This window comes from Emys orbicularis, chromosome 1 (assembly GCF_028017835.1).
Source record: "Emys orbicularis isolate rEmyOrb1 chromosome 1, rEmyOrb1.hap1, whole genome shotgun sequence".
NCBI classification, from domain to species: domain Eukaryota; kingdom Metazoa; phylum Chordata; order Testudines; family Emydidae; genus Emys; species Emys orbicularis.
This window is the reverse complement of record NC_088683.1, coordinates 106,050,470-106,071,069: the sequence shown is the minus strand read 5'-3', so window position 1 is coordinate 106,071,069 and position 20,600 is coordinate 106,050,470. Positions and strand designations below refer to the sequence as shown.

The 20,600-nt window shown below is 42.6% G+C and overlaps 1 protein-coding gene across 1 annotated transcript in view; it reads right to left on the bottom strand.

The window, feature by feature from the left end:
* NUP37 (nucleoporin 37) overlaps positions 1–20,600 on the bottom strand; it is a 42,012-nt gene that overhangs the window by 6,306 nt on the left and 15,106 nt on the right. The window contains exons 6-8 of the mRNA XM_065423173.1: positions 9,552–9,642; positions 5,625–5,806; positions 3,193–3,243 (exon numbers count right to left, since the gene is read on the bottom strand). Coding sequence (XP_065279245.1) covers positions 3,193–3,243; positions 5,625–5,806; positions 9,552–9,642 — 324 coding nt within the window. The remainder of the gene's footprint in view (positions 1–3,192; positions 3,244–5,624; positions 5,807–9,551; positions 9,643–20,600) is intronic.

The following is a 20,600-nucleotide window of genomic DNA, read 5'->3' as shown; positions in this document are numbered from 1 at the left end:
ATGACTTTATTGCCTCTGCAAGTGGTGCTTGAAGAGGGGAGGGTAGGGGAGGTTGGGGTGCTTGGTTTACAGGGTAGTAGAGTTAACCGGGTGCGTGGGGGGGGCTGCGATTTCATCAAGGAGAAACAAACAGAAGTTTCACACCAAATCCTGCCCAGTCACAAAACTAGTTTTCAAAGCCTCTCTGATGCGCACCGCGCCCTGCTGTGCTGCTCTAACCGACCTGGTGTCTGGCTGCGCGTAATCAGCGGCCAGGCGATTTGCATCTACCTCCCACCCCGCCATAAATGTCTCCCCCTTACTCTCACAGATATTGTGGAGCGCACAGCAAGTAGCAATAACAATGGGGATATTCTTTTCGCTGAGGTCACAGCGAGTCAGTAAGCTGCGCCAGCGCGCTTTTAAACGCCCAAATGCACATTCCACCACCATTCGGCACTTGCTCAGCCTGTAGTTGAACAGGTCCTGACTCCTGTCCAGGCTGCCTGTGTATGGCTTCATGAGCCATGGCATTAAGGGGTAGGCTGGGTCCCCAAGGATCACGATAGGCATTTCAACATCCCCAATGGTTATTTTCTGGTCCGGGAAGAAAGTCCCTTCCTCCAGCTTTCGAAACAGAAGAGAGTGCCTGAAGACGCGAGCATCATGTACCCTTCCCGGCCAGCCCACGTTGATGTCGGTGAAACGTCCCTTGTGATCCACCAGGGCTTGCAGCAGCATTGAAAAGTACCCCTTGCGGTTTATGTACTCGGTGGCTTGGTGCGCCGGTGCCAAGATAGGGATATGGGTTCCGTCTATCGCCCCACCACAGTTTGGGAATCCCATTGCAGCAAAGCCATCCACTATGTCCTGCACGTTTCCCAGAGTCACTACCCTTGATATCACCAGGCCTCTCATTGCCCTGGCAACTTGGATCACAGCAGCCCCCACAGTAGATTTGCCCACTCCAAATTGATTCCCGACTGACCGGTAGCTGTCTGGCGTTGCAAGCTTCCACAGGGCTATTGCCACTCGCTTCTCAACTGTGAGGGCTGCTCTCATCTTGGTATTCTGGCGCTTCAGGGCAGGGGAAAGCAAGTCACAAAGTTCCATGAAAGTGCCCTTACGCATGCGAAAGTTTCGCAGCCACTGGGAATCGTCCCAGACCTGCAACACGATGCGGTCCCACCAGTCTGTGCTTGTTTCCCAGGCCCAGAATCGGCGTTCCATGGCATGAACCTGCCCCAGTAACACCATGATTTCCACATTGCTGGGGCCTGTGCCTTGTGAGAGGTCCATGTCAATTTCCTCATCACTATCGTCGCCGCGCTGCAATCGCCTCCTCCTCCTCAGCTGGTCCTCCTGGTTTTGCTTTGGCATGTCCAGGCTCTGCATATACTCCAGGACAATGCGCGTGGTGTTCATAGTGCTCATAATTGCCGCGGTGATCTGAGCGGGCTCCATGATCCCAGTGCTAGCTATGGCGTCTGGTCTGAAAAAAGGCGCGAAACTAGTATCTAAAGACCAGGGGAAGAAGGGAGGGAGGGAGGGAGGGAGGGGCGGGCGACTGACGACATGGCGTACAGGTACAGGGAATTAAAATCAAGAAAGGTGGCTGTGCATCAGGGAGAAATACAAACAACTGTCACACAGAATGCCCCCCCCCCCCCCGAGATTGAACTCCTAAGCCTGGGTTTAGCGGGCCGTTGATTTGACGGAGGGAGGGGGGAAGGAAATGAATAAAACACAAATCTATTTTTTACATCTTAAGACGACAGTGCAGCATGACTGATAGCCCTCGGCATTTTCTGGGTGCTTGGCAGCCAATACTTGGCAGCAAATAGTATACTACGACTGGTAACCATCATTGTCCAACGAGGACGGTTAAAGGCAAGGGGTTGCTGCTGTGTAGCAATGTAGCCCCACATGTGCCAGCCACATGTCTGCCAGCACCCAGATCGCCCTCGGCCTTTTCTGGGTGCTTAGCAGACAATACTTGGCAGCAAATAGTATACTACGACTGGTAACCATCATTGTCCAACGAGGACGGTTAAAGGCAAGGGGTTGCTGCTGTACAGTAGCCAGAAGGATCGGTAAAGGCGCTCAGGCTACAATAATCTATGAGCATTTCAGGCAACCTCTAAATTTACTTGCTTTCAGACCTGAGGAAAGCTCTTCTTTCAGATCTGCTGAGCACCCAGATCGCCCTCGGCCTCTTCTGGATGCTCAGCAGACAATACTGACAGGACGGTTACCAGTCGTAATAAACCATCTACTGCCAAAAGGCAAGGGGCTGGTGCAATGCAGCCCTACGGCTGCCAGCCCCACAGCTACCAGCATCCCGAGCGCCGATGAAGGCTACTACTCATGCTGCACCGTCTACCGCCAAAAGGCAGTAATCTGCTGCTGCTGTTTAGCAATGCAGTCCCACGTTTGCCGGCACCCGGAAGACATATGGTGACGGTGAGCTGAGCTGAGCGGGCTCCATGCTTGGCGTGGTATGTTGTCTGCACAGGTAACCCAGGTAAAAAGGCGCGAATCTATTGTCTGCCGTTGCTGTGACGGCGGGGGAGGTGCGTGACGCAATGTACCCAGAACCCCCGCGGCACTGCTTTGCATCATTCGGGCATTGCGATCTCAACCCATAATTCCAATGGGCGCCGGAGACTCCGGGAACTGTGGGATAGGTACCCATAGGCACCCATAGTGCTATGCGCCGCAAGTCGACGCTAGCCTCGGTACTGTGGACGCGGTCCGCCGACTTCATGCACTTAGAGCATTTTATGTGGGGACACACACAGTCGGCTGCATAAAACCGGTTTCTATAAAACCGGCTTCTATAAATCCGACCTAATTTTGTAGTGTAGACAAGCCCTGAGATTAGAATCTTGCAGGACAGAGCTATCTAAAAGCTAACAGTCTATTGATGGAAAGAAGACACGAACACTAGAAGGAATTGGGACCACAATCCCACAGTTGTGTACATGCAGGCAGACCCCTGCACTTGTGTAGAGCCCCACCGATTAGCAACATACAAACTGTTAAATTCTTTCACTTTGTAACATTGCTGTACTACAAGATGCAACACACTGTAGGCATTACTAGAAACAATAACTAACACTTGCTAAAATGAGATTTTTAAAATTAAACAGGCTACTAATATAATTTTTCTTCAAATTAATTTACTATAACCCCCCCTCCCCCAAACTATACCTGAATAATCTGGCTCGATCTACATGGACAGGTCTCTTATCTTGTGGATAACTATAAAAAACAAAACAAAAACAAAAAAAACCCGACATTTTGAGTAAGCATCCATTCCACAAACTATAGGAAATGATACACTTCACTTCATATCACAAGGACAAAAAGTACAGATCATTTAAAAGAGTAGCAGGTTCAAGTTGTGGGGTGGGAAAACATCTACTGACAGACAAAAATTATTTTGACAATCAGGTCATGTCTCATATGGTTTTCCACATGTGAGTTTTGACAGGTTAAAGTAGTACAGCTGGATGAGAGGAAGGGGGAAAAAGATGAAAGCTGCAATAGCTCTCAAAAATGAGTTTTGAGTTTTTAACTATTTTCTTCAGGCTTTACAGAATTTGTCTTGTGGATGGTGGTTGTAGTTTGTCACAGGAACTAAAAGATTTTCTTAGTTCTCTGTTCAAGACATATTAGTGCCTATCCTCTAGAAGAGGCCTCAATATGATTAATATACAAAAAACCATGCTGTGAAGCAGTTTGGGTTGCTACATGTATATTATAAAACTAGAAAAACAAGGAAGTGAAAAGTTAAGCCACCTAAGAATACACATCCCCTATCCCTCCACACACAAGCACACCCCATTACCACAGTTACCATGTGCAACAGACCATGCACTACAACCTTAATTCTGCCCCACTGTCACCATTTCTGCACGCTCCCCTTTAACCAGATTATTTCCCTCCTCCACCATACACAGAGATGGTTTCATGGAGTAGTTGGCTGTGTTGGTAGAGGGCAGTTTGATAAAAGGTGGAGTGCAAAAGATTGATTAAAGGGGGTGAAAGAATGCTGGCATCCCTCGAAGGGCTGTAATTATGCCCTGTAGTGATACTATGAGGGGAAGAAAATCTAATGTGTCTTTAAAAAAAAAAAAAATCAATTGAATCTAAGGAGACCACACAAACTAAAATGAGAGCTCTTAACCACTTTCGAGTTCTGTGTTTAAAAGCTGAGCCTCTGGGGAGACTGAGGATCTGAAGAAAAGAAGACTGTAACATGGTACCGAGGAGAATGGGCGGGAGGCGGAGAACCCAAGGCCTACCAACTTGTGTGAAGCAAATGTTATATTTATGCAAGACAATATGTGCTTAGGCATTTGTTGATTTAACCCTTTTCTCTCTGCTTGTCATATTCTATGGATGAATAAATAATACTTGGTTTTGAAGGAGCTCTTCTCTGTCACTGTGTTTACCAGCTGGTTACAGCTCCTGGAGAGAAGTTGATAGCAGAGGCCAAAGCCAGTTGGTTCTGGTGAGATAATGTAATGGACGAACAAGACCGGTGATCGAGTCTAAAAGTGGGGCAAATTGTGGCGTTTTACTCTAAAGAGGTGCCACTAGAAAGGTCAAAAGCACAGCACACTCCTGAACCTTAACAACTTGGGCCCTGATTCTGCAAAGACGAATTCATACGTTTAACTTTGTGACCTGTAAGTAGTCCCATTTAACTGACCAGGGCCTTACTTGCACAATTAGTCTCACTGAAGTCAATGAATATGCTTAACGAAGTAAACGCTCACCATCCTGAATGAGGATGGCATGATTTGGCCCATAAAGTTCAATTTTCACATAGAAGTTCAAAAGGAATTGTCATCTTCTAAATCTTAAACATATGTTTTCCATTTATTCTCTATTTTCAGAATTTTAATTGTGTAAAAGAACTTTGCTTTTGGTACAATCATCAGAAGTCGCTACAGTCCTAACACTTATAGTAAAATATATGTTTAAAAAATAGTGTAACATGTGAATGGACTGGATGGCTGGGGAGGGGAAGCTTATATCAATCTTGAGATTAGACACGCCCAGTTAGGTCACACCCTACTCATCTGAAAGAATGGGTAGGCCAGATGCTGAGTCTCTGTTGGGAAGAGGAAGGAAAGAAAGGGAAAACATATCAGGGAAGAGGGAGGGAAAAGAAGCGGGGGGGGAGGGAAATCCTGAGGAAACTCTCTTAATCCTTTCTAAACCCCTACTTTCTCCCTCAACTCATCAAAAGGCACTAGTCTAAATTCAATTCCACCAACATTTCAATTGTAACAGCAATTTAGCTGAAGAAACAAATAATGCATTATACACTATTTAAAAATAAATCATTATAAGAATTTGCGAATGATAATGGTAAAGTCATAAATTCCCTGGAGAAGAGAGTGGGAGTGGTTTATTATAGAAATGCTAGACACTAAAGCCCCAGTTCATTTCCATTTAGCAAAGCATCTAAGCATGTGCTTAAAAGCTTCACCAAAGTGGGGCCTTAAGCACTGGCTATAACTATAATGAAGTTCTACTTAGCTAAATAAAACATTATCAAAAATATCATCCCTAATCATGCAAATGGAAGAGATGGTGTGGGGAAGTCTTCCCCAGCTTGACAATGATACCTGGAGCGAGTAATATCCCAGATTAACCAATCATTTCCAGCAACTGCTCCAATTTTAAGGGTGTTTCTTAAACACCAATGTGCGGACATCAATGGCATTTGTTCAGACTGGAGAGACAGAATGGCCTGCTGGGTAATGAGATCGTAGAATCGTATTGTTCCATTCTTCTCTGCTACCATCAACTGCAAAAGAAAGCAACACATGGATTTTACTCAAACTTTTGTAAACTGCATTCTTTGTAATTTTGGCCATAATTTAAATCTTTATTACTGCACAGCAAACCAAGTGCTCCTGCAACAAAGCATTAACAGGAATGGAAGGTGTGACACCCAGCTTTTTGGGGTGAAAGTGGTCATGTATGTTAACATTCTGGCAACAATTAAAACAAAATGACAACCCAGCCACTGGTATTTAATTTTCTGAGATGAGTGGGTATTGGAGAAAATATAAATGTCAGTTAATATAAATAACTGACATCTATCAATTCACATGCTACACATGATGCACTATAGGCTTTTCCACGTACGCACAGCAACAGTTTAATCATGTGGAATGGCAGCTGAAGCATGAAGGGGCATACAAATGTTTAGCATATCTGGCATGTAAATATCTTGCAATGCCGGCTACAAAAATGCCATGCGAACGCTTGTTCTCACTTTCAGGGGATATTGTAAATAAGAAGTGGGCAGCATTATCTCCTGTAAATGTAACAAACTTGTTTGTCTTAGCGATTGGCTGAACAAGAAGTAGGACTGAATGGACTTCTAGGCTCTAAAGTTTTACATTGTTTTGTTTTTGAGTGCATTTATGTAACAAAACAAAAAAAATCTACATTTGTAAGTTGCACTTTCACGATAAAGAGATTGCACTACAGTACTTGTATGAAGTGAATTGAAAAATACACCTCTACCCCGATATAACGTGATCCGAATTAACACGAATTCGGATGTAACGCGGTAAAGCAGAGCTCCGGGGGGCGGGACTGCACACTCTGGTGGATCAAAGCAAGTTCGATATAACATGGTTTCACCTATAACGCGGTAAGATTTTTTGGCTCCCGAGGACAGCGTTATATTGGGGTAGAGGTATATTATTTCTTTTGTTTATAATTTTTACAGTGCAAATATTTGTAATAAAAAAAAATCTTATAAAGTGAGCACTGTACACTTTGTATTCTGTGTTGTAATTAAAATCAATACATTGGAAAATGTAGAAAAACATCCAAAAATATTTAATAAATTTCAATTGGTATTCTATTATTTAACAATGCAATGAAACACAATACATTTTTTAATCGCAATTAATTTTTTTTAGTTAATCGCATGAGTTACCTGCAATTAATCAACTGCCCTATAAATAACACTAATAATAATACAATGATTTGAATTATAAGCTGTGATCTGCTTCATAATGATCAGGGAATACCAAAGTCATTCTATGTGGGAACTGAGGCTGAACATAAGAGAAACGTTATCAGGGCTCAGAAAGCAGAGGTTACTTACCTTGTACAGTAACTGGAGTTCTTCAAGATGTACATCTCTGTGGGTGTTCCACTGAGGTGCGCATGCATCTTTGATTGAAGATTTTCAACAGCAGTGCTTGTCTGGTTCACACATGTGTTCTAGAAACCCTTGTGCCCCATGCCAAGGGATTACAGGGCTGTGGTGGACGACCTGCACACAGTTCCTTCTCTACTGCAAAAGCCCCATAAAGATGAGACTCTGAAGCAAAGGGGAACAAAGGGCAGGTAGTGGAGCATCCATAGGGGACACATCTCAAAGAACTCCATTTAGTGCACAAGGGTAGGTAATCTTTCCTTCTTTCAGTAGAGCCCCTATGGGTGCTCCACTTCAGGTGACTCTCAAGCAGTACCCTCCAAAGGAGGTAGGAACTTCAGAATCTGGCCTAGAACTGATTGCAGAACTGAAGGCAGCATCTGGTCTACAGGCATACACTAAGGCATAGTGTCTCAAGACGGTGTGAACGAAGACTCACGTAGCAGCTTTCCACTATAGGAACATCTTTTAATAGGGGAACTGATGTAGACTGAGATCTGATAGAATGAGCTATTACCTTAGATGGGCACGGCACATTAGCAGCTCCATAACAGGAGAGGATGCAGCCGGAAACCCACCAGAAAATCTCTGGGTGGACACTGGCATTCTGCTAGCTCTTTGACAGACACAGTTAGTCTCAGAGAGACTCTAAAAGATTTAGTACCATCCAATATATGCACTCTCCTAATGTCAAGAGCATGAAGGGCATCCTCCTCCTCATTCTGATGGGGTTTAAGGTGGAAAACTGGCTGATGAACAGTCTAATTGATATGGAAGTCAGAAACTACTTTGGTAGGACACATTGATGTGGTCTGAGGTATACCTTTACCTCAAAGACAGTATAAGGCAGGTCAGCCATCAAAGCCCCTAATTCACACACACTTTGAGCAGAGGTAACTGCCACTAGAAAAATGGTTTCCATGGAAAGTTTTAAAAGCAAACAAGTAGCTAATGGCTCAAAGGGAAGTTTCATAAGAGAATTAAGAACTAAGTTCAAATCCCAAGTTGGCATTCTCTCTCTGACATTTGGGAATGATGAATCTGGAAGTTGCAGCATGAGCAAATACTTAGAAACCTTCCAATGGAGAATGGAATGCTGTGACAGCCACTTGGTGGATTTTGTGCTCCATTAAAGAGAGACCTCAGATAGGAGATCTGAACCTCTTCCCAAATGTGGAAGAGAATGTGGAAGGTGTGCTGAGAAATCAAAATTAATTAAAATCCCAGGCTATTTATCTACGTTACCACAAAAGGGACAACTGCTACAGAAAGTATCACTAGATTATGCCCTTTTCTTAGAAGATTTATGTGAGTAGCTCGCAGGTGTCTCCCTGGGCTCACCTCCCTTCGAAGTAGAGGGTTGCGGTAAGGGCTCCTGCTGGGACTCCAGAGGTTGAAGGGCTGACTCCATGAGTAGGAGTTTGATCCTCAGTTCTCTGTCTTTCCTGAATCTGGACTTAAGTTGTTGACACAAGCCACACTTCTGTGGAATGTGTTTCTCTCCCAAACAGTGAACGCACTGAGAGTGTCTGTCAGTCACTAGTGATAGATTCCTTACAACTGAGGCAATTTTTGAAGCCTGGGGAGCGGGGCATACTCTTGTCCAGTGGGGACCTCCCAACAGCGGTTAGCAGAAGACAAAATCCTCTTCTTTTTTTTTAAAAAAGGCAATGGCCAAAATAAAATGTAAATGAAGCATATAAAGAAAAAGAGGCTTTAAAAGAAGCTACAATTAGCAATTTTAAGCGAGTTAACAATCCAGGAATGGACAGCTATAGCTCCATCTCTAGCCAGGAGCTGTTGAGAAGGAACTGAGGAGGGATCGCCTGTGCACTCTAGCCAGCGTCGTGGTAGGAAGGGAGCGATGCATGCGCGGGCTGAACGGACACCAGAGGTGCCGGAACAGGGAGGGCCGGTGGCAATGGCCCCATCATTTTTTACCAGTTGTAAGGGCAAGCAAGGGGGGGGGGGGCGGCGTAGAAGAGCGAGCATGGGTTGGAGCCTCAGGGAAAAGGGGCAGCGCAAGGGCAGGGTCTTGGAGAGAAGGGGCGGCATGAGGGGGCAGGGCCACAGTTTGCGTGCCGGTGGCCCCCCACTTTTAGGAAGCTTCCACCGGTCCAGACGGAGACTGCTACCAAAGTTCTCCGATCAGCATCGCAGGGACACAGAGACACTTACAGTGGAGCACCCAAAGGGACACTACTTGAAGAAGAACCAGTCAAATTATAGAATCTGCTGATAATGAAGAAAAACACAGAATGTACTTCTACAGCGAACTCCAGTCATACTATAGCTTCAGAATTTTATAGTTTAGAAAAGCAACACACATTTACTTACTGGTTTAAGAAAAAATAAGCTGCAAAAGTACAACCTTAAAAGCCTCCTCAGGATGCCAGCACACACTCATTCCAGGGGAACATAGAACAAAGTAAGCCTTTTGATTTCCTTCCAAGTCCCAAACCCTAATAAAAAAGAAAAAAAAAGTATTTACTGCTGTTTGTAAAAACATTAATTTCCAGCCTTAGCCTGCTGACAGAGAGGTGGCCAGAACCAGATGAGATCTGGTATCTATACTCCATCTTTTGAACACAAAGGTATCTAACAGAAGGCCTGATACTGAGAGGTATTAAACACCTAAAAATCTCACTCAAGTTGAAGGGAGTTGTGAGTGCTGAGTACTTCAATGGGTGAGACCCAGATGTCAAAATGAAATTTTTAGGAGACACAAAGGTAGTACATTATTAATTTCTCTTCCTATATTCAAGCATTCTTCCTCCATAATTAACTAGGGGATGGAAACAAGGAAGTGTTATCTTATCATCAGTAGCCCACTTGACCCTCACCCACCCTGAACCATCATTTGGGAGCCACTCCATGCAATAACCCTATAGTGCTATACAGTAGAACCTCAGAGTTACGAACACCAGAGTTACCAACTGACCAGTCAACCACACCCCTCATTTGGAATCAAAAGTATGCAATCAGGCAGCAGCAGAGACACCCCCTCCCCTCCCAAAAGCAAATACAGTACATTACTCTGTTAAACATAAACTACTAAAAAAATAAAGGGAAAGCAGCATTTTTCTTCTGCACATAAAGTTTCAAAGCTGTATTAAGTCAATGTTCAGTTGTAAACTTTTGAAAGATAATGTCTATCAGGGATGGTCTAGACAGTATTTGGTCCTGCCATGAGGGCAGAGGACTGGACTCTATGACCTCTCGAGGTCCCTTCCAGTCCTAGAGTCTATGAATCTATGAAAATCTATAAGAACAATCATAACATTTTGTTCAGAATTATGAACATTTCAGAGGTATGAAAAACCTCCATTCCCAAGATGTTCGTAACTCTGAGGTTCTACTGTATATGAAACACGAATGATGCTTTCACAATACAGGGTGATATCTAAAGCTCCTGCCCCAGCAAAAACTCTTTTTCTTCAAAATAAATAGTTCAATTATACAGGGGTGACATTACATTGTAAACTATACTCATTAAAACAGTAAGTTCGTAGTGTGTGGATATGTATATTCTTTACATATGCATAAGGCTATAGAAATATGGCAGTTCATAAGGTTTTAAATAAAATGCTCTATATAGTCTTTAGAGTTGAGTAGTTACACACTTTTATTGTTTATTCTAGGGGAACTTTCACTGACTTCCAGGGTGCTTAACATTTTAAATGTAAGAGATTTCAACACACTCTCAAATAATGCATCACAAGTCTAGACAAAATAGATATGAAGTAAAGTAAACACATTTAGTGAACAATGTTAGCTTCCTATGCCAAACCACAGCAGATCAAATATTTGTTTTCCCTGTAGAAATCATAGGGTTTCCAATCCTGAGGGATCAGTGTCTTTATTTAAAAAACTAACAAGTGTTTTTAAAAAATGGAATATCTGCTTGATTAAGTAATTTAGAAATGTACAGTACTTTCTTCCACTGCCAGAAATTGTGCCTTGTAGATATTCCAAGTCAAATCAACACTTTTCATGTGTATTTACTGTGTGGGAGAGAATTACGATATAACTGAGGATGGTGAATCATTTTGGCTAAGGGAGCATGCCATCGTGTCTTCTTCCCAGCTGTGAATGAGGTTATTAGGTGTGGAGACAAATTTATGCTCTCTCCTTTACTCTGTAAACAGCAAAGTGCTGTGCTTGTATCTGGTTTATTCTATGTTGAAATGGAAGGATTAGGCACGTTATCTTTCATGAGTCCCATGGGAGAACAATATGGCCATCTCTTCTGCCCATTTCTTTTCTGCATAACAATAGAGGCCATCTCACTTAGTGAGAGGATTTACCCTCAGATAGGCAGCATGTACAGAACAGTTCCTTTTGACTAAAAGGATTGGGACAAGGTTATTTATGACCATTTACAATTACATATGTATTTGATTATGTACTCATTTACTAGTTCTCTGTGGTTCAGTAATGAGCGTAACAAACATGTAAAAAAAAATCAAAGCTTTGGCCAAACTGGATTGCAGTCAGTCAATCAGTTATCACAACCAAATTGGCAGAAGTAAAATTTTGCTCTCCCTTTACTGTTTTCTCCACAGCTCCTGATCTTTTCCCCTCTTTTGTACAAGTCTTTTTATAGCATTCAATAATTTTGTCTTTGATTTTGTATCTTACCCTAGAGAAACAAGGTGGGTGAGGTAATATCTTTTATTGGACCAACTTGTGTTGGTGAGAGACAAGCTTTTGAGCTTACATAGAGCTCTTCTTCAGGTCTGGGAATTGCACTGTCACAGCTAAATACAAGGTGGAACAGATTGTTTAGCTTAAGTAGTTAATACATTTCCAGGGACTATTAAATGTGAAGTGGTCTGTTGGAGGGTGGAGGAGAGGGGGAGACAAAAACAAGCGGGGTGGGGTGGGGTGGAGTGGAGGAAGGGTTAAGTGTGTTACAGATTATTGTAATAAGCCATAAACTCAGTGTGTCTATTCAGTCCATGATTTTTAATATCTAGAAAAGTTATATATTTAAGCACTCAGGCTCATCTTTTGAAGATGTTGTGCACGTTTCCTTTGAAGACGAGGACTGAAAGGTCAGATACGAAGTGATTGCTTTGTGGGGTGGGAGGGGGGGGGGAAGCGTTCACCCACAGGTGATGTAGTGTTTTAGTCTTTTATCATGTTTTCTGTGAGAGTTTATTGGACAGCCTAGTGATTGTCTCATTTCACCCACACCGTTATTATTAGGGCATTTAGTGCACTGGGTGACGTATACCGCATGTTGTGATAGGGATGTGTAGGACCCATGGATCCTGAAAGGTGTGTTGTGGGGGGGGGGGGGGGGGGGATGTTGATCATTGTAGCAGTGGAGATATGTCTGCAGGTTTTGCATCTGTTCTGGCAGGGTCTGGTGCCGCTTTGAGTTGATGTGTCTTGACCTGTCTCCACAGGTACAATGACCAGTGTCAGCTAGAGTGCTCTTGTGCCCCCTCCCCCTCCCCTCAGTGTCACCAACATTCTGAGGGCCTGAGAGTAAGGCTATATAGGGGGCAGAGGGCACTCACCACCTTAGTTTCTTCTACCAAAAAGCCAGAGACACAGAACAAGGACTCTGATAGAAAAGAGAAGGTAGATGGGAAGTGTGAATATGCAGACACATCTTGAAGAACTCCAGTTACATGTAAATAACCTTTATTTCTTCTTTAAGTGGATCTGCATATTCCCACTTATGGGATGGACTAATAAGCAGTGCTGAAACTAATGTGGAACCCAGAACAGAATCCTAATTGAATAGAGACTGAAGCACCTAAAGGCCAAAGTCCAAAGCAGTGTTTAGTGAAAGTATGAATCAACGTCAAAGTTGCAGGTCTGCAAGTGTCAGCGAATGGCACCTGCCTAAGGAAAGTGAAGGAAGTAGCCATAACTCTTGTGGAATGTGGTTGAATCAAAGCAAGTCATGTGTAAGTCCAGCAATAGATTAATCATCAAGAGAGAGTCTGAGAAGAAACCATAAAATCCATGAGACATTTAGCATAAGACACAATCCTCTAGACCATGTATAAAAACCTTTAGTTCTCACTAAACTGTATCTGAGAGGTCTTCTGGCATCCAGAATGTGTAGGACAGATATCCCCTTATTAGAGTGAAGCTAGGGAAAAAACGTGGCAAATTAATTGTCTGGTTGATGTGAAAAAAAAAAAAAAATATCAGACTTCACCTTAGGTAAGAACCTGGTATCAGATCTGAGAACTACCCTGTCCTTTATGAAAAGACATGAAAGGTGGATCAACCATAAAGGCATTCAATTCACTCACTCTCCTGGCTGACATGATGGCAATAATGAAATCCATTTTGATACATAAATGACAACAAGAATACTCAGTGAAGGGTTCAAAGGGTGGTTTCACCAGCCTGGCCAAAACCAAATTGAGATCCCAAGGGACAGAATCTCTAACAGGGGGATACACATTTGATAAACCTTTCAACCTATTGATTGAACAATGAGCAAACAGCGATCTACCATCAACTAACGTATGATACTGGAGGTGAATGAGAATGAACTTTTAATGATAAATTAGATAATGTACTTACTGTCTCAGGGGTTAAGTATTCCAGAATACAAGGAATGGAAGTAGATACAGGGGAAGCAGGTTTTCCTTTCATCCATACCTGAAATCTGGTCCACTTTAAAATGGTCAAAGCTTCTAGAGGGCTGTTTTCTTAGTTAGTTAGTGTATACTGACTGCATAGATGAAGAACTTGTCTGCTCAAGAGTAGATAGAGTCAAAATCTGATCACCCATGCTGTCAGGTGAAGAGACTGAGTTTGGGTGAAAGATTTTGCCCTCCTGCTGAGACAGTAGATCTGGAGACAAAGAAAGATGCATAAAGGCTCCGTCAGATGGTTGAAGGAGAATGGTAAACCACTGGCGACACGGTCAAGTCGAGGCAATGAGAATCATCCTTGCCCTGTCCTGATGTATGTTTTTCATTACCTTCTGGAGCAATGGAAAGGGGGTAGGGGAAGGTATACATCAAACCGCTTCCCCAGTGCAAAAAGAAAGCATCCGACAGGGACAGTCCATTCCTGCCTGCTTTAGAGTGGAAGAGGCAACACTTTTTGTTGGACTTTGTTGCAAACAGGTCCACATTTGATCGACCACAGCTGGAGAATATGGTCTGAACCACCAGATCCCTTAAGGACCATTCTTGGATCTGAGAGCTGTCTCTACTGAGATGATCTGTGACTACATTGTCAGATGCAGGGCCACAGTATAAATGTTAAAAGCCCTGACCCACCCCTCAGGCATATGGGGACCTCACTGACTGCTATCAGAAGTAACTTGTCTACTTCTGCAAGAGGAATAGTCTCATGAATGGGATCCCTGAAGAGGGGAGGGTAAGAGGAATTGGAAGAGGGGGGGGGGGGGAAGGGGCAGCAACTTTTCCAAATTGTGTGGCATAGCCCCTTTCTACAATCTCTAGCATATATTGTTCTGATGTAATTTGCTGCCATGCATTGATAAAGTGGACTAGCCTGTCTCCAAAAAGGGGGGGGATAGATTGATCTTGATTGATTGGTTCTTGACTCTCAATTGTCTTGTCAAAATTGAGACTTCTTGTTCCACAACGAAGACGAGGAAGCAGATTGCTTAGATCTAGATCTCATTTTGAAATGCCTCTTTCTATGTTGATTCTGGAAGGCTGCTGGTATTGTTGACATCTCTCATTTGAAAAAAGAATGACAGAGGCTGGGCGTGGGACCCTCTTTGGTACTGGAAAGAAGGTGTAGAGGGCCTTCTCCTAACAAAGTCTATCAAACCCAAAGAGTGGGCTGTCGATCTTGCGTCATTTAGTTTTTCCAGCAGTTTGTCTGTCTTTTCACTGAAAAGATCCTCCCCTTCAAAAGTGGAGATCCTCCAGCTTACTCTTAGCATCCAGAACTAGAGAGGATAAACAAAGCTATGCATGACTCCTAATGGTCACAGCAGACGCCAATGCTCTGGCAGCAGAGTCTGAAGCATCAAAAGAGGCCCTGAAGGAGTGCTTAGCTATATTTTGGCCCTCCATTAAATTGGCATTTGCCAACCTTCCGTCATCAGGTGAGTCTTGTAAAAATAATGTAATCTGTTCTCATAAGTGGAATTGGTAGCGGGCCACGACTGCTTGACAATTCACCACCCAAGTATATGATGTGGAGAACACCTCTCTCCCCAATAAACCAATCCTTTCCCGCTCCTTGTTGGCTGAGGTGGAGTGTGGTTGTCCAGATTGTGCCCCTTAACTGGCAGCTGCCACCACCAGTGAATTAGGGTTAGAGTGGGTTTGGAGACAGTAAAACCCCTCAGAAGATATCTGACACAACTGGTCAGCTTTTCTAGAAAGCAGGTTAAGAAAAAGCAGGCATGGTCCACATGGATTTAGCCGGCTGTAGCAAAGCATCAAAATGAGTAAGGATATTCTACTCCTAGAAGTAGCTTCAAGGATACCAAACATTGGGTGAGAAATCTCTTCCACAGGCACTACAGGAAGATTTAAAGTGGACACCATATGATCCGCCAAATCATGGAACAGTTTATCATCCTCAGAAGGACAGGAAGCTGAAGCTACCCCCAAGATGTTCATTGGGTGATAAATCGGGTTCATAGTCCATTTCCAAATGCTCCTGCTCAAAGATGGGAGCTACCTTGTTGTCTTTCTTTTCAGACAGCATTTTCTGCATCACTATCTGTAACGTTGATGGATTTGGAGGAGGGCTGTTTTGTCCCTATGCCTCTTTTTCTTTGGTGCCAGGACTGACAGAACTGAAGGTTGCTGAGGGCCCTGATTTGAACACACCAATCAATTCCATCTTCCTGCATTCAGAAGTGGAAGTTGGAACCAACCCTTTGTCTTGCAAGTGTAGGAGTTCTGTCAGGGCTGGGTATCTGTGAGGCATGAGGTATGGCACTGGTGAGGGTGACCGAACTGTCTCAACCTCTCTTCTGGAACCGAGGCAGTTGTGTCTGACTGCATGGCCATTGACTTGGACATGTGTAGCCTTGGGGGCTTGACTAAGGGAGTCACAGGAACCTGATCCAGCCCTGACCAGGGCTGCTTCTTGGAACCCTTCAGTTGCTACGACCTACTGGAAGCCCCAGGGGCCGAGACTGTTCTCTTGGACCCTGGATCTGAGGCCTGATGGGATCCAGAGCATCAAGCCTTGAAAGCTTCCTTTTGTTAGGGGTATAATGCTGCAGGAGGTAGAATCTTATGCTTCATTTAAGCAGAGGTCCTAACCACTTGTGGTTGTAAAAGTCCCAGGTCATTTTTTCCAGCATGAGGAGTGTTAAATTCCACCTGGGTAACTGTATTTACAAACAAAAAAATCCTCTGTAGTTTCAGTTTGCTATAGTATTCACCACTTTCTGTCTAAAATTGCTGGTGTGTGCTGTTAAAAGGTTGCTTGGGACCTTTTGATGACGGGCAAAGTGATCCCTGAATCTGTAATTTGTAAAGCTCATTTAGATTTGTAGAGATGAAAGGTGCTATGCACGTGCCAGTCACCTTCCCCAAGGAAGACAAAACATAATATTTTAACTGCCTATATTACTGCAACATTAAGACTGAAAATTTAGATACTTTTATGGGTGTACAGTTCCTTCATCAGTAAAAATGGAGAAACCCTGGATTCTGCAAAGGCCTTTATTTAGCAGTGTGGAGTACCATCTAAAGACAGAGCTTCCATTGCACTTATTCTCTTTGCTTTCCTATTGCAGCTTCCACAGGACTGCTTAATCAAAACCTGCTGCGGAAAAAGAATCCTGACTCTTAACTGCCTAAAATATGAGTAAAGGTGCAGTGCTGGGCAATAAGAAATGGCCTTATGTGCATCACTTTGTTTTCAGGTCTGCTCTGCAGACCTGAAAACTAATGACTATTAGTCTAACACAAAGACACCAACTAAGACCAGGAAACATGACAGACATCACTGAATGTTAGTCTGTTTCCTTATTTGGTTCAAGTTCTGCCTGATAAAAGCAGACAGGGAAGTCAAAATTGGTGGATAACATAATATCTGAAAATAAAAAAGTTCCTTAATAGTCTGTTAAAAGAGCTTATAGTTCTATATATCTATTTTACATACACAAGTTTGAAATTGTTTTTCACTAGCAACTATTAATGATATTTTTTATCCCCTTTGGAGAAACCGGAAGGGGGGGAGTGGGTGTGGGTAGAGGTGAGAAATGGAGGTGAAGTAAAAAAAAAAAAAAAAAAAAAAAGTATGACTAGAGGAACAGACATCTGAATTTCTCAGCTGATTGTTTGCGAATACACATTTCAAAAGACATGATCTCCGAGAAAGTTAAAAGTAAGACACTATTAAAACAATTCTAAGGATGTCTGGGCATTATAAAATTACTACCTTAAACATAGAGAGACAAGGTGGGTCAGGTAATATATTTTATTGGACCAACTTCTGTTGGTGAGAGACAAGCTTTTGAGTCACACAGAGCTCTTCTTCAGGTCTGGGAAAGGTAGGCTGAGTGTCACAACTAACTGCAATGTGGAACACGTTGTTTAGCATAAGCCAGTGGTTTTCAATCTTTTCCATTTGCGGATCCCAAAATTTTTTGAATGGAGGTGCAGACCCCTTTGGAAATCTTAGGCAGTCTGCAGACCCTAAGGGGTCCATGGACCACACATTGAAAACCACTGGCATAAGCAGTTAGCACATATTCTAAGGGACCATTCAAGGTAGAGAGGTCTGTTAACACCACTGGACAGCCTAGGACAAAAAGGGAGGGAGGATTCATGGGTTACAGTCTGTTCTATTAAGCCATAAATCCAGGGTCTCTGTTCAGTCTGTGATTTTTAGTGTTTAGCAGAGGTAAGAAATTTAAGTTCCTTGGTTTGTCTTTTGAAAGTATTATGCAGGTTTCCTTTGAAGATGAAGACTGATAGGTTAGATATAGAGTGATCACTTGTGAAAAGTGTTTGCTACAGGTGATAGGGTGTTTTTGTCTTTTATCATTTTCCTGTGTGAGCTTGTTCAAGGGTGTAGTGATTTTCTGGTTTCACCCACATAGTTGTCATTGGGGCATTTAGTGCACTAGATGAGGTATTCCAAATGTTGTGATAGGTATAATGTAGGATCCATGGATCTTGAAAGGGGTATTGGGGGGATGTTGTTCATATGTCTGCAGGTTTTGCATCTGTTGTTCTGGCAAGGTCTGGTGCCGCTTTGAGTTGGTGCGTCTTGGGGGAGCTTGCTTCTGATGATGAGCTTGGAGAGGTCGGGGGGATTCCCCTCAGAGCATATTATGTGGTGTCTGAGTGCCTGGCTGTAGATAACAGATTTCTTGGTGTGGTTGGCGTGGTTACTGGATCAATGAAGGTAGGTGTGGTGATCTGTGGGTGCCTTATATATGATTGTCTGTAGGATTCCATTGTTGAAGCGGATTGTGATGTCCAGGAAACTGATGTTAGTGTAGGAGTGTTCCAGAGAGAGTTTAATGGTGAGGTGGTAATTGCTGAAGATGTGGTTGTCAGGTGCTGGAAATCGATGAGGGAGTTTAAGCCATGAAATATCATTCATGTATCTCAGCTTTATCATTGGCTGTGTGGTGCATTTGTCCAGAAATTCTTCAAGGTGGCCCATGAAGAAGTTGGCATATTGAGGAGTCATCCTAGTTCCCATGGTTTGGAAAAAATGTTTGCTGTTGAATGTAAAATTGTTATGGGCGAGGATATAATTGAGGAGTTTGGCAATGAGCTTGGGGTGAATATCTGAGGGTTGTCCATTGTCTTGTAAATATTTGAGGCAGGCAGTTATACTGTCATTTTGAGGGATGTTGGTGTTTAGGGAATGGAAATCTGTGGTGGTGAGGTAGGCTGTTAATGTCGTGGAGTTTGTGGAGGAAGTCAGTTGTGTCCAGAGGAAGCTGGTCTTTTTGGTGGTGAGTGGTCTGCGGATGGTTTCTATGAGTCCAGATATTCCTTCAGTAGGAGTGCCTTGGCCATTTAGCTGTGATGCTCAGAGTTTCTTTCCCAGACCTGAAGATGAGCTTTATGTGGCTTGAAAGCGTGTCTCTCTCACCAACAGAAGTTGGTCCAATAAAAGCTATTACCCTCACCCACCTTGTCTCTCTAATATCCTGGGACTGACATGACTACAAATACAGTAAGTTATTTTACAGATTAAAAAGGCTCAATCGTTACTCTGTGAAGAAAATCTTTTGCAAGGATGCAATCCTTAAAGTACTAGCTTTCTTTTATCGGAAAACGAGAAATTGGCTAGGGCTATACTATCTGAGCTCCTTAGATATTAACATACTTCCTTCCTAATGTGAACTAAAAAAAAATCCCTCAAAACTTTTAAATAAACTGTTTTTGAAAGATGATCCTACTGAGAAACTGAACTTTGTTTCTGCCAGTGACCTTTGAAAAAAGTCCATGAGGTAGTTTTCAAACAGATTAAATGTGGTGATTTCATTTTTAAGGAATTTACAGTATAGAATAAAAGTTCTCACTACCACTTCATGAGCCTCAGTATAAATCATAACAATGTCACACAGGAAACTCTTCACATTTCATTAAAAAAACCAAAACGGTTACTTAGTATTACATTAATAGCACAAAATTAACCTGAAATGTTTCTTTTTGAATAACTTCATAATTAAGTTGTGTCTGATGAAGTGGGCATTCACCCACGAAAGCTTATGCTCCAATACTTCTGTTAGTCTTAAAGGTGCCACAGGACCCTCTGTTTCTTCATAATTAAAGCTTATTCAACTAAGTTCCAAAGAATTGTTTCAGAAACTGTTTTTACTTTTACAGGATTATCAGATACTGTACATAGGAGACAGGCTTAAACTTGCATAATGACCACAAATAGCAGTGCAATAGAAGCTAAACAGAATCACATCTGGGGGACATATTAGGATGCATACAACAACAACAAAAAATGGGCAGAATATAAGACTATGGAATCCAAAAATCAGGAAATATTTTCATTATGTCACAATCTTTAATCTTATTCCAATTCCTTCTCCATTGTAACCCATTACAATGCATAATAGCTATCTTGGTGAATGAGCTCAACAAGCCTTGGATTTGAAAAGTCTTAGTCCTTAAAGAAGAAATGTTTTGGTAGCATTATAAAAAAAAGAGGTATCAATGCATTCCAGATACTGGAGGTGGTGTTCTGCCAGAATAAATAGGGTAAGAATAAAATAATACAGAGTACAATAAAAATCTGCTCATTTTTTTATTCTGGCAAGAAAAAAAAAAGGAATAATTTTGAACATGTGCTATAAAGACTAAATAAGAGTGGTGACAAAGATATTCAACATTGCAGGAGGCAGGAACAAATGAGGACAGGCAACAATTTTGTGCACACTATGGCCAAGAGTCTGAAATGTTTATTGAATTAACAAAATGACACCCAGGAACAACATGTCCTGGCAATGGTTTTA